This window comes from Anser brachyrhynchus, assembly GCF_964034855.1.
Source record: "Anser brachyrhynchus genome assembly, chromosome: 4".
Taxonomy (NCBI): domain Eukaryota; kingdom Metazoa; phylum Chordata; class Aves; order Anseriformes; family Anatidae; genus Anser; species Anser brachyrhynchus.
In genome coordinates this window covers 47013725-47028964 of record NC_137698.1, presented here as the reverse complement: position 1 = coordinate 47028964, position 15240 = coordinate 47013725, and the positions used below count along the sequence as shown (strand labels likewise).

The window sequence follows — 15240 nt, the reverse complement described above, 5'->3', positions numbered from 1 at the left end:
GATCAGGGAAGGAAGCCTGGAACACCACAGGCACAAACGGATGGGAATTTACACAAGCCTAAGGCCATTTGTGTTGGCAGGAACTGGCTTTCTAGTAAAAACTTCATTTCACATAAGTGCTTTGTGTAGGGATTACTGTGTTTTTCCCCTAGGAAAGGAATAAAGCCCCATTCTTGTGGGGAACTGTTTCTAAACAACTTCTTACATAGAGGATTGTATTTGGAAAATAAAGAAAATTCTTAACTAGTGATATCCAAGTCCATGTCTACCTGTAGCCCTCACAGTGCCAGTGCACAGTGCACCCCCAAAAAGACAGCTCCCATTGCATGAGACTGTAAAGGGAATTAGGCTGGCTTCCTAGATAGATTACTAAGCGCCAAGGCCTGTGCAGTGCCTAGAAGAGTGGTCCTTTCCTCTGCATCGTAGACCTCTGCTGGGGTTGGGGGGGGATGCTGCCTAGCAGCAAGGAATGCCTTAATGAAAATTAAAGGAACAACAAACAAAGGTTTGTCTTGTTCTCTTCCAGAACATCTTTCCATATACTACAATAATACTAACACATAACAAAGAAGAAAAAGATAAAAATATTTCAGTATTATGCTTTTAAATGTCGTATACACTCGCCTTCTAAAACTCTGACAGCTTTCCTGGAAACTGCTAAGCCCTAAAACCGTGGAGGACCTTGATAGATGACTGCCTGAGGTCTGAAAAAGTAAGGTTTCCTGGAAAGCACAATTACTTCCATGCTACAAAAACATTTGTTTTGCCAGGCTTTTCATTCAATTGTTGTACCTTGATTCAGAAAAGATATACATAACACACCATAATTACTCCACCAGGGACCAGAGTATTTCTTTATAGCTGTACTTTCTTCAGAGTTGCCCTTGTTTTGTCTGCTCAGCAGTTTTAAAATACAATCAGCTGTCCTTATCAAATTTGCCTTCAGCAATTTGGAAAACGCTGTCCCCATGTCCACTGTTCAGAGAAGTCTTGAATCTAGAACTGGCACACCTGCTTTCTCTCTTTTGCATCCGCACTGTAATTTTACACCAGGTCTGGAGGGCTGAGTGTCCCCATTACCCCTCACACTACAGAGCCAGTGAGGGGGTGCCCATGCCCTGCTGTACATCAGGTCGGTGTTCTTGTGCCCACCGCTTGTGCCTTGCTACACAGGGGGGCTGCTTTAGTCCTACAAGCAAAAAATCTCAGAAGCCCTAAATGATTGCCGTGCTGCCTGAGCATGCTCAGGGAGACTGTGCCTTCGCTATCTTCCCTCAAATACATGCGCTTTTCATGGGCTTCAGGACATGTGCAGGCGTAGCCAGTGGAGAGGAATCCCCCCTAAAATCATTCAGTCAGGTCGATTTGGAGTTGAAAGTAATTTATGGTATGCTTTGAATATGCCCTCGCTGAGGGAGGATGCAAGAGCGATTGGTAGGCAGTGCTGTTCTCCGTATATTGACTTGGGCATGCGGTCCTTCTGACACCGAGGATATTACCTCGTACCATCCTCATCATTCACCTATTTTTCTTTGACAATCCCAGTGATTAAATGTGCAGGGACATACCTAGTTCCATGGTCTGGATTGTTTGACTGTGGTGAATAACGGCTAATGTTTGCCAGCCATCACGTCCTGCCACTTACATATCCTTTCCTCAGCTGATAGCTACGGTGACTAGAGCAACAAGGAATATTTTGTCCTATCACCTACTGCCTTCTCTTTTAAAGGAATCTATACGCATGAGAGAATGTAAAAGGGATTTTGTTTTGCTAAATGTGCAAGTGTGTGCTTGCCTTTGCTCTTGTGCATACTCAAAAACGCAGGCAGGTAAACAATGCAATTCTAAAGCCAAGCAAACTACTGGGCTATATATATCAATGATAACGGTTTGAAATTCCAAGCCACATACACAGATCAGTCACGTAAGTATTAATATCTGTTTCAGTGACACTTCAAATATTTTTTTCTCCCTGAGAAATCATAATTCTCATGTCTTCTGGCAACAATTGTGATGAACAGTAGATGGAAAGAGATAATATAAAAAGAATAATCAAATTTTATGTGTAAAAATTGCAAAATGAACCCTTATTGCTATTTTCCTTATGCAGTGCCATATTTCCTATGCTAATTTTACAGAACAAATAGTCATAATCCACTTTGTATCTTTACAAACGTGTGATTTGTAATGCAGCTGAGAGACTTCAAATTTAAAATGTAAGCCACACAAGCAGAAAGAAACCTACCCCAAAGGCAAGCAAAATGGATTCCCTGGAGGGGACAATTCTACACAGAGATGGCAAATACCAGAGATATTTCAAATAGTAGTGAGCACACATGATTAACTAATTGCAGTGCTAGTTCCTCAAAGCAGATATCATAGGATGTGCATATAATACATACATACAGAGTGGGATATTATTTGATTTTTTTTAAACTATCATACACTTTTCATTATTCTTTTTTTTCCCTTCATACAAAAGGCATCAGCATTTTTCTGCTTTTGCAACTGTACCTCCTCACCTTTGCAAGACCACAAGAAATGTAAATGCTGATGTGCCAGTTTTCATAACAGGTAGGATGTTGGATGTTTCTGATTGGATACCGGGTTTTGTCATTTTGCAAGTTTAAGAAATTTCAAATATTGGTTCCACTCTCACTGAATTGTGTACAGAAAGCTCACAATTCTTAAGCAACGTTTTATCGACCTATAAAATAAGATCAAGCTCAAATTCATATGTGAAGATTTTTTGCTATATTCTGAATTGTCCTGGATTCACTGCATTTTTGTAACTGACTTCAGCAACAGCACATCCAGCTGCTAACTCATGGGAGCTACAATTTGTCAAACGTGTCTCATGTTTACAAAACATGGCTGGAATTTTTTTATCCTCTGAGCAAGACTAGTTTGCTTCCTTAAAATGCACCGCGCTCTTTCTGTTTGCTTTCATTTGTCTTTGTCAAACGGGCACGGACAGGAACACAGGAGAGGATAAGGGCAGTGTATCCACAGAACCGTGGACAGCAGCTAAGCTCAAGGCCACTGCGCAAAAAAAGACATCTGTGCAACTGAACTCCACCTCCCAAAAATAGAGATTTAATTTTAAAAGAGTACTAATTACAGCTGTAAAACCTTACCTTTCTTTTTCCTTTTGTTTCTGCAAGTTATGAATTGTACAGAATTAGCTAACAAAGCATAAGAACGGTTATTTAATATAATCTAATTTCTCACATAAACCCATACACCTGCATACCTAAGCATTTCACGGTGACTTCATTTATTCTGAAGTCTTTGTTTCACTTACGTGTACTTACATGCAGAAAAACGTCACTATGAAAAATGGCAAACTGCTCAAACATCAGTTCTTTGTATTACTTCCAGCCCCAATGACAACAGCTAGTCTTTCTCCCAGTCCGAGCTGGTGACCCGGCACTGCTATGGAAGCGTGACCTGGATTCCATTGTGTTTCTTGTCCCATCAACAAAACTGTCAGCTAAGCTCTAAATGCTAAATCATTATTACTACTGATGTATGAGAAGGAGGGAATGTAAATTAATAAACAAAAACCAGGAGATTTTGCACTACCAGACTGGTGACTACAAATAGATAATTGCAGAATAAACCCAGTGGATTTCGAACTCCATGACAAAAACTAAGCACAGCCCCCTCCCCTAACATACTTTCTTTTCTCTACAGCAACTTTTCAGACTGTGGCCGCTTTCCAGGAGCTCAGCTTGCCATACCAATTCCATCAAACCCGGATAACATGCTGCTGTTCAGCACAAGGAAAAGAAAGGCTACCCAAAACCAAGGTAATATGTAGGTGTTCTTTCAACATTGCGAAATGAACTCCAAAGCATACAACTGATACTAAAGACTGTAGGAAAAAAGTAGATGCCCAATGGCAGAGGTGAGAGCAGAGATTAAATCTGCCTGACTTCTGGTCCATTTGCTACAGCAAAGTCACACATTACCTCCAAATTCAAATGTGAAAAAGTAACCAGAAAAAGGACCCTTTAAAAAGGACACACAGGACTTCTATAAATTCTCAGCTTCAGAAGCAGAACTGCAGTACCAAAGACTGATAGCTAACTCCTGCTCATGTTTCTTTTTGCTGTAGTGGAGATCATGTGCTTACTTCACAGCACTGGCGTTTAAAATCTCTTCTCCATTTCATCTGCTAGAGCTCAACTAGCGTGCCTGTTCCTGGGTCTCATTAGTGTGTGCTACAGACACTGTTAAATAACTTTGCAAAAATAATTTAAGCAGCTCATCTCTGGTCTCATTTGCTTTGAACAGATAGACCTTATGGCACCTCTTTCAAGCTGTACCTCTCAGTGGGGTGTTCAGTACATCATCTTCCCGGGGCTTGGGGGCAGTCTGTTTCTTAAGCATTTCCTCCACAATAATTTGACTTACAGGCATTGAAAAAATAACCTTTGGTTTCATTTGCCCATAGCATTTGCCCACTTGTACCTTTGGTAGAGATTGTGCCAGGAACATGATATTTATCATGCAGTATTTAGCTAAATGTCAAAGAAAGGAAAAGATACTCAGGGGGTTCCCGACTACTGTAATTTTCTACTCATTTTTAGGTAAGTTAGGCTATATTTGAACAGTCTGTAAGCATGCTTCAAACGTTTACCAGGTAAGACTATCACTTCCCAGAGTCTTCCAGCTCCATAAAACTGTTTTCTGGTCAGTCATCCTAACTCTCACTTTCTGATTAGGAATTAATAAAACTCGTATGAAGAAAATCACTTTGCTTTTCCACACAATTATAAATTCTTGGCATTTCCTAAACTAAGCATCAGGACTTAGGAAACCATTCAAGATAAAACAGACTACAGATGTCTGCCTTCTGTGCATCTGTGAAACACATACCTTCATACATACTAAATTTGCCTACTTCATAGAAGTAGGGAAGAAGGGGAGGTAAATGTTTTCCAGCAATCAGGTTCATATCATGGTATATTTTTGCACTAAAAGATCAAGCTGCGCTTTCCTTCCTGTTACTTGCAATGCTATCAGAAGTCCCACAAAATAAATGTAGCCTGCCTCTTCCTCCTCCTAATTCAGATTAGACCCCTGGTGGGAATGAAGGATCCCAAATCCATTTTGGAGGTGTATTTATGGGTGTTACTTACAGCACACATCGAGGACTACAATCCCCTAAACCGGAATTTCATTAACATCATACTAACCCTTAATACGGAGTTTAATACAGGCTTTGGGGCATTTGTAATCAACTGGTTCTGTTTCTCTGACTGTACACCTTCTGAATATACAAACTATTGCAGTGGTTGCGTCAGGAGAGCTGAACTTACCCAAAAGATTGATCTTACAGATTGAAGCCATCTACAGGTGTGTGAACAGGATTGGGTTTTTGGCCCATAAAATTCTTAATAGCTTTGCAAAATTATATCAATACTGGAACACATCTTGGACCTGGACACTCAAAATCATTTGGGTTTACGATTATGGTCACAGCAGCCTTTGTTTTTTAAAGCCAGAGGCTCAAAATTATAAAAGATCACACAAAATTGGACTTCCCTTCCAATCAGTTTTATAGGTAACAGAACATATTGCAATTGGTGATAAGACAAATTCTTCCTTTGTGGTACTGACTAAATCCCAGCACCAACACTGCATTTCAAGTTATACCAAGATCAAGGAAATCCAGATATTTCTGATTAAGCCAAACCATTAATGATACATTTTGTAACCAGCATTTCATAAATGGAACTCCTCCAGAAATGCTTTGAAATCAGACATCAAAGTCAGAAAAAAAATAAAATGTTACAGTGATAATAGGAAACATGCAGAAAAAAAGTACAAAAGCATTCATTCTATCTGCCGCTGCCACGTGTCTTACAGCACCTTGGGTCTGCCAGAACAGCAGACCGCTTTGTGTCCTATCTAGGCTTCAGGGAGTGGGGGACAGCTGGAGGATTTTACCTGTCAAAAGAAGGCTTCTCTCCACAGTCAAATGCATCCTGCAACTCCTTGACAAGATTAGCCTGCCCAGGCAGCCGAAAAAGGCCTTCTTCTTTCAGCCCCCGCTGCCGGATAAAATCCACACACTGCTCCACCAGCATAGGAGCCAGGCGGTTCCCATATCGCTTCTCGTATCGGACAGTGTCTTCTAGTTTCTGGCCAAAAATACCTACATGAAAGAGAGATGTAACATGGTTGCGATTCACAAAAACACGCGAGGAGCCTGTGTCTTTCACTACAACCCATGCAATCTACAGCTCACTTCAATGCATGGACAATTAATGCACCCCTTTCTTAAGGATAAATTGCTGCATCTCACATCTGATGCTGTCACATAAATATGATGATGACATATTACACAACAATGCTCTAAAACATTCTTTAAAAAGAAAAAAAATTTGAAGTGACTTTTTAGACCAAAAGCACAAAACATAGAGAAATATTACACATGGCATTTTCTGTCACAAACCTTCTGATTCAAAAGTGATGTACATCTCCATTTTCTTAGCTTGTGCCTAATGATGCGTATAAAATCAGGTAGTTTCTGTATGAGTTTCAATTATATATAAACATTACCTTTACACATGGAACACAGGAGACTTATAAATATAACTCAGGATTTAGTTCATATTAAACCAAACAATTAATTGCATTTCACAAAATAAGCAAAGACCTCTCCTACAATTTATTGCCAGCTGCATTAGCACTTTAGGAACAATAAACTGTGTGTACAAAAAAAAAAGATCATGAAATGAAAGGCAAAAACACGTCAGACAAACTTCAGAAAACCAGTATTTGGCTTTAGCCTTGGAAAAACATGGAATTTTACCAACAAAATTAACTTCAACCCCAAACTGAGGATACCATTGTGGACACTGGAAATACAACTCCTCTTCTGTAACTGTTTTACCTCTCCCTTTCCAACTGCAGAGCCAGCCATCACAAGCATTATCACAGCAATGTTCAGATATATCATCTGTGATGGAAGTTCTCCCTTGAGACCATTTGTTGATTGGAGCTGGGGCTGGAGCAAGGCAATCTAATTTCTATATATAGCAACACAATGAACAGTTCTAAGGCAGCCATGATAAGAAACTAAATACCAAATAACTATCTATACCTGAAAGACTGCTTTTGCAATTACGTATGACAGAAAGTGAAAAAAAAAAAAAGCAGTAAGTCAAATTCTGCCCTTCACTGAGCACACAGTTCCTACCAGTTTGAAAATGCGCAACAAGGAGAACAGAGTTATTTTGGTTTTTCTAAAGAAAGCCCACAGTTGAGCCAGTCAGCTTTTGCCTCTCACCCGAAGAACCTCTTTCACCCACAAATCACTGATACGTAAACACGTAAGTAACCAAAAAGTAAGGTAGGATGCAGAGCAAAGCGTCCTTCAGAGCACCCTTCAATGTGTACATCCTTCCTGCAACAAAAGAACGATAACTCCTGCCTGTCCTTGTGGTGAAAGTTGCCTTGTGTATGCTCTGGGATGTTACAGCAAGTAGGTAGCAAGCTGTCAGCCACCCACACTGAAGGTCTGGGGCTTGCATTTAAGTGCAATTATTTTTATGCTAACACAGGAAATGACTGGTAAGAATAATGATGTCCAGCTAAGACATCCAGAAATTATACTGAGATGCAGAGCAGCAAGCACATTTTGCGATTTCCATGGTACTCACACATGTGGATGCCAAAAACAGCAGTAGGTAAAGTGACTAAACGTTACACAGTCACTCTTTACTAGCCAACTTTTTTTCAAGTTGTACAAAAACCAAAATCCCCAAATTTTTGATTCAAGAAGGAATTTTTGAAATTTCAGAGTCAATCAAGCTTAGAAGAATACTGACTAATGTAAAATATTTGTGTCCCTGAAGTTCAGCTTCATCATGCTGGCAGAGGGCATTAACTATGTTTTCTTATTTCTTACTTACCTTCCTCATCTCCTGCAAACTTGCCCAGGGCATCACAGAAGTATTATATGAATTTGGACTTCTTGTATTTCCCTGAGTTAAGGGTTGCTGCTGGTCAACACTGAGGACATCCTCAAGTCCTCCCCATTTTCTAGACTCTTTCTAAATGAAGCAGAATTAAGGAGGAGATCTGATATTAAGTTAGTTAAGGAATCCGTGTGATTGATTCTAGGAATTTGGGGATTTCAAGGGCCCTTCTGCATTTGGAATTGCACCCAAGACCTTCATCTAAAGACTCAGCTCCATTAGGGAAATCAATTCAGAAAGACCCTCTACAATTCTTAGGGTTTTTAAAATCCAGGCACTTTGAGGTATTCTTAAAAAAAAAAAAAAAAAAAGTCTTTCCCATCAAAAGCACCTGTTCTACCCACTGAAACAAATCCAAACCTTTTTCTGTAGAGGGATGACACAAAAAATTTCAATAAGCACCCATTCTTTATCACTTGAACCCATGTGGTACAGCTCATTAAGCAGATAAAGGAAATGGCATGTGACAGTTCCAAAAACTCTTCACAACCAGGTTCACAACCTCTCTGGGCAACCTGTTCCTACTACTTGGCTGTCGAGGTGAAACAGCTTTCCTTATTTTATCCTGTCTGAAACTATCATGTTCAGTGTATGCCAGTGGTCTCTTACCCTCCCTCCACCCACTGTTGTAGAAAAGCCCAGCTCCACCTTCTTGACAATTTTCTCTTACTATCTGAGACAGCTTCTTTTTGCTGCCCCCAAAGTCGCCCGTTCTCCTAGCTAAACACACACCGCTCTCTCTGCCTGTCCTCGCACAGCGTGTGCTCCAGCTCCAGCACCTTGGTGGCCCCTTGGCTGAACAGAGAGTATTTGGAATGTGATCTAACAAATGCTGAGTAGATGAGGTTCGCTTCCCTCCCTCTGCTGTCTCTGCTCCTGTTGATACAGCCCAATCTGTAGTCAGTCTTCCTTGCTGCCAGGCCAACTGCTGTCTTCTGTCCAACTTGCTGTCCCCTGGGATACCCAGGTTCTCTTCCATGGAGCTGTTTCCCTGTGGTTATTCCTCCTTAGGTGCAGAACTTGACCCTTCTCTCCTAATTTTGTCCTATGAATGTACATTCAGAGCTTTCCTTCAACAGTTCTTGCTCGTAACACAAGAGTTTTCAATTCTTTTCATCAGTGGAAAATATGAATATTCCAATTATATGACATACAATTAAAACTCACACTCACTGACAGTACGTTTACTATGAATAAGCTCTGTCCTATTAGCTCTACTTTCTTCTCTCCACGCTAACGTTCCATTCAATAATGTGCATTTTGCAGACCAGTTTACATTTTGCAGAAGAAAGATTAAGTTCTCAAACCTACCAGATTGCTTTGAAACTAGTATTAGTAATGACACTGTAGTCAAAACACATTACTTCATTTTTTGGGATGGTGCTGTATTTTTTTTTTTTAAGAGCTGGCTTTCAAAGCATGTCTAATACATAAAGAAATAAACTAGAATAAGGGGGATTGTGCAGTGGGAGCAAAAAAGAATGCCCATGTTGTCATAAGTTGTTGATGCATCCCAACACAAGCTGTAGAATACTGAAAACAGCTGGCAATCATAAAGCATTCAGATGCCCAGAAGTAGTGCTACACGGTATTTTTGAACTCATAGAGAAAGTAATGAGTGATTCATGTACAAAAGGTGACATACTTGAAATGGGTATGACCAACTTAGATGCGTATCAGAGAATCACAGAATCATTTAGGTTGGAAGAGACCTCCAAGATCACCTAGTCCAACCTCTGACCCAACACTAACAAGTCCTCCTCTAAACCATATCACTAAGCTCTACATCTAAATGTCTTTTAAAGACCTCCAGGGATGGTGACTCAGCCACTTCCCTGGGCAGCCCATTCCAATGCCTAACAACCCTTTCGGTAAAGAAGTTCTTCCTAATATTCAACCTAAAACCTCCCCTGGTGCAACTTTAGCCCATTCCCCCTCGTCCTGTCACCAGGCACGTGGGAGAACAGACCAACCCCCACCTCACTACAGCCTCCTTTAAGGTACCTGTAGAGACCGATGAGGTCACCCCTGAGCCTCCTCTTCTCCAGGCTGAACAACCCCAGCTCCCTCAGCCGCTCCTTGTAAGACTTGTTCTCCAGGCCCCTCACCAGCTTCGTTGCCCTTCTCTGGACTCGCTCGAGCACCTCGACGTCCTTCTTGTAGCGAGGGGCCCAAAACTGAACACAGTACTCGAGGTGCGGCCTCACCAGAGCCGAGTACAGGGGGACAATCACTTCCCTAGCCCTGCTGGCCACACTGTTTCTTATGCAAGCCAGGATGCTGTTGGCCTTCTTGGCCACCTGAGCACACTGCTGGCTCATATTCAGCCGACTATCAACCAAGACTCCCAGGTCCTTCTCTGCCAGGCAGCTTTCCAGCCACTCACCTCCCAGCCTGTAGCGCTGCTTGGGGTTGTTGTGGCCCAGGTGCAGGACCCGGCACTTGGCCTTGTTGAACCTCATACAGTTGGCCTCAGCCCATCGGTCCAGCCTATCCAGATCCTCCTGCAGAGCCTTCCTGCCCTTGAGCAGATCGACACATGCACCTAACTTGGTGTCTGTCATTTGCAAACTTACTGAGGGTGCACTCGATCAGATCACTCATCCAGATCATTGATAAAGATACTGAAGAGAACTGGCCCTAGTACTGAGCCCTGGGGGACTCCACCAGCGACTGGCCTCCAACTGGATTTAACTCCATTCACCACGACTCTTTGGGCCCAGCTATCCAGCCAGATTTTAACCTAACGAAGCGTACACCAGTCCAAGCCATGAGCAGCCAGTTTCTTGAGGAGAATGCTGTGGGAAACGGTGTCAAAAGCCTTACTGAAGTCAAGGTAGACCACATCCACAGCCTGTTCCCCGTCTACTAAGCATGTCACTTTGTCACAGAAGGAGATCAGGTTTGTCAAGCAGGACCTGCCTTTCATAAACCCATGCTGACTGGGCCTGATTGCCTGGTTGCCCTGCAAGTGCCGCGTGATGACACTCAAGATAATCTGCTCCATGAGCTTCCCTGGCACCAAAGTCAGACTGACAGGCCTACAGTTTTCCAGGTCCACCCTCCAGCCCTTCTTGTAGATGGGCATCACGTTTGCTAGCCGCCAGTTGACTGGGAATTCCCCTGATAGCCAGGACTGCTGATAAATGATGGAAAGCGGCTTGGCCAACTCTTCCGCCAGTTCTCTCAGTACCCTCGGGTGGATCCCATCCAGACCCATCGACTTGCATACATCTAAGTGCTGTAGCGGGTTGCCAACCATTTCCTCATGAATTGTGAGGGCCACATTCTGCTCTCCATCCCCTTCCACCAGCTCAGGGTACTGGGTATCCAGAGAACAACTGGTCTTGCTGATAAAGACTGGGGCAAAGAAGGCATTAAGCACCTCAGCCTTTTCCTCATCTCTTGTCACTAAGTTTCCCCACCCATCCAGTAAAGGATGGAGATTCTCCTTAGTCTTCCTCTTCAAGTTTATGTATTTATAAAAACGTTTTTTTATCTTTAATAGCAGTAGCCAGATTGTGCTCCAGATGAGCTTTGGCCTTTCTAATTTTGTCCCTGCACAGCCTTACAACATCCTTATAGTCCTCCTGAGTGGCCCGCCCTCTTTTCCAAACCCTCTTTTTTTTCCTAAGCTCTAGCCACAGGTCTTTGTTCAGCCAGGCCGGTTTTCTTCCGTACCAACTCGTCTTTGGGCACATGGGGACGGTTTGCTTCTGAGTCTTTAAGATTTCCTTCTTGAAGAGTGCCCAGCATTCCTGGACTCCTCTGCCCTTCAGAACTGCCTCCCACGGGACTCTGCCAACCAGTGACCTGAACAGCTCAAAGTCTGCCCTCCGGAAGTCCAAGATAGCAGTTCTACTGATCCCCCTCCTGACTTCACCGAGAATAGGGAACTCTACAATTTCGTGGTCACTCTCCCCAAGACAGCTCCTGACCACCACATCTCCCACCAGTCTTGCTCTGTTTGTGAACAGGTCTAGCGGGACACCTCCCCTGATAGGCTCACTAACCAGCTGCATCAGGAAACTATCTTCCACGCTTTCTAGAAACCTCCTAGACTGCTTCCTCTGAGCTGTATTGTATCTCCAGGATATGTCTGGAAAGTTGAAGTCCCCACAAGAACAAGTTCTGGCGATTGCATGACTTCTGCCAGCTGCTTGTAGAACGCCTCATCCGTCTCCTCGTCCTGGTTTGGTGATCTATAACAGACCCCCACCAGGATGCTTGCCTTGTTGACCTTCCCGCTGATCTTAACCCATAGGGACTCAACCTTATCATTCCCAGTCTTAAGTTCGACAACATCAAAACACTCTCTAATACAGAGAGCCACGTCACCTCCCCTTCTGTGCTGCCTGTCCCTTTGGAAGAGCCTATAGCCAGTCATTGCAGCACTCCAGTCATGGGAGTGGTCCCACCACGTTTCAATGATGGCAACCAAGTCATAGCTTGCTTGCCGCATGATGGCTTCCAGCTCCTCCTGTTTGTTGTCTATGCTGCGTGCATTAGTGTAGATGCGCTTCAGTTGGGCCATTGCCCTCTCTCGCAGCCCTGACATTGTTCTCCCAGGCTCATCTCTAATGAGCCTCATTTCATCCCTGTCCCCCTTCTTACCTAGTTTAAAGCCCTCTCAATGAGCCCTGCCAGCTTCTGGGCTAGGATCCATTTTCTCCTCAGAGATAGGTGGGACCCGTCTGCAGCTATCAGGCCGGGTGCCAAGTAAAGCACCCCATGGTCAAAAAAAACAACATTTCTGTGTTGGCACCAGCCTCTGAGCCATGTGTTTATCAGGTGGTCTTTCTGGGTCTTCTCTGTACCCCTCCCTGCCACTGTAGGGATGGAGGAAAACACCACCTGTACTCCCGCTCCATCCACTAACCATCCCAGTCCCCTGAAGTCCCTAAATTTATCACAGCAGCAAATCACAGATACTGAAGAAAAAACTTTAAAAAACAAACTATACATGAGGAAAAATAAAACATGGTATGATGCAGAGATGACCACTGTGAACAAAAACAATGTCATTGAAATCAGGGCTGAAAATGTCCTGATTTTGGTTCCCAAAGTTGGTTCCCATTTGGTTCCCATTGAAGTATTTCTACTACTAACTGCAATAAGGTGGTTTGCAAATTAAGGGACTTTTATTGAGACACTTAAAATATACATAGCTGGGAATGCCTGGAGGAGAGGCAGAATAACCACAGCAGTTGTCTAGATTTGACGGATTGGATTCAGATCCCACACGACCTTCAGAACACAGTTCCATCCAGTCTGGTCATGTTTATCTTCACAGCCAGAGGGGTCTATGCACACCACCACCCACATCCCAGATGAAGCCTCAGAGAGTTGGTTCTCCAACTATGTGAATGGTGACAATCGTTTACCTGCCGTGGAGGCATGAGGATTTCCATATTCTACTTTGAGAAGCTCAGAGCTAGGGTGGTGATGTTGAAAAAATATGCACTAACCTTAAGACCTCAGTCTCATGGGAAATCAATGGGAAATCAACACGTCATGCATTAAGGGCTTCTAAAGTCACTATTTACTATACGCTGTTTTCCAGTTTGTTTGGCTTTGGAATTCATCTCAGGCAGGCTTGGTGTGGTTTTGAAGTGTAGACTGAACTTCTCCAAAGGAATTATTTCTTTCACCTAATAAATACAGAACACTGCACCAAGCAACACTTAGCCATGAAAGGAATTAGTTGTGATAAGCCTGCATAAATATTGACTTGAAGTTACAGGCTGATGCCTTATGGAAAAAGTACTCTGTTGCCAGGGGCAGAAGAGGCAGAAACATGACAACTCTGCTTCCACCTGGTTTTGTCCTAACTTTTACCTTGTTCGTCATCTTTTTGTTTTATGTTGGGTTTTTCACTGTCAAGGAATAAAAGCCAAGATCGTTGCCCTGTAAAGGTTCCCTTTCTTCCACTATCTTTTTTGAAGGTCCTTATCTCCTCTTATATCACAAGTGACTACTCCAGAGACACCACAGATGAATGGTTCATGAAGACTAAGATGTTGACTGTCACGAAGCAAAGGCAATGCTGTGATGAACTGTGGTTACAAACATACTGTTAACACAGTGCTTAGAAGAGACAGACCAAGGTGAACGCTGTAAGCTATAGCTGGTAACTACTAGCACCTCCTCTGCAGAAAGGCAGTGAAATGATGGTCCAAATTACAGAGACAACATCACAACCAAAACCACAGTTAAGTTCACATGCTGTTTTTTTTGAAGTCAACTTATAATACTGTAACTAAGCAAGAAAACCTCCATGGAAAAAGAAATAAAAGAACCCTCGTGTTGCATTCCAAACCCAAGTTCTCCTAAATCTCAATCTCTCTAAAATCCAGAAATGCACATATGCACGAGTGCCAACCTGTGGATAGGGTGTCAGAGAAGAAAGCAACAAAAACAAGCAAATTTGGCATTCTCACGGCAGCAACTTGCTTGTCTTCCCCACAACTGGAAGAAAGCAGGGAAATGTACAGGTTTCCAGTTCTGACCAGTCTTTAGATTTAATCAGCAGAACTGCTTTTTCAGAGAGGCCCTTGTAGGTCTTTTAAAGCTATATCCAATTAAGCCAAGATCACGCATAACATCAAAGAGGAAAATCACATGATAACAAAGGGCATGCTGAGTGGTTATTCATTAACTAGAACATTCCCGTGGCAGAAGTTTTGTAAACATTTTGAGAAACTGGATTTCCAAGGCTAACAGATGTCCATAAAGCTTATGAAAGACACTACAGTCCTATGTCTAAATTCTGTGTGTGTCTGCTCAAGAGTTGTGAAAGCACTGTGGCATTTTCAATGGTACATACTCATAGTTAGAGCATGTTTTTAAAATTTAAGAATGCTGTTAGTCAATGATCTCCGTAACTACCGCACACAGTCAAGGGTCACATCTCAAATCTATTGACTCCAAGTCCAGTAGGAAGAAAGGAGGGAGAAGATCTAGGTGGCAGTTCGGCTCCTTGCTCCTTGACAAATCACTTGGAAAAAACCCGCCTGCCTCTCCAGGTCTACCGCTGCACACGTGGCTGGTGAACCAGAAGGTTCTGCCTTTTCCGTGCTGCCCCTGAGCAATTCAGACAGCAGCAACATTTTCAGAAGCATAAAGCCCAGAGGGCTGATAATTTCAACACAGAGCCCATGCCTGTACAGCGTGTGCTCTCATTGTGCAGCAGAGAGGATCTTCCACCTTCCAGAACATGCTCTTAGTTTATGGACCGTACTGATCA

General features: G+C 42.8%; 1 protein-coding gene across 10 annotated transcripts in view; it reads right to left on the bottom strand.

The window, feature by feature from the left end:
• ARHGAP24 (Rho GTPase activating protein 24) overlaps window positions 1-15240 on the bottom strand; it is a 236912-nt gene that overhangs the window by 17221 nt on the left and 204451 nt on the right. For all 10 annotated transcript variants that reach the window (XM_080591963.1, XM_080591964.1, XM_080591962.1 and 7 more), the window contains one exon: window positions 5959-6166. In XM_080591963.1, the coding sequence (XP_080448089.1) occupies window positions 5959-6166 (208 nt within the window). The remainder of the gene's footprint in view (window positions 1-5958; window positions 6167-15240) is intronic.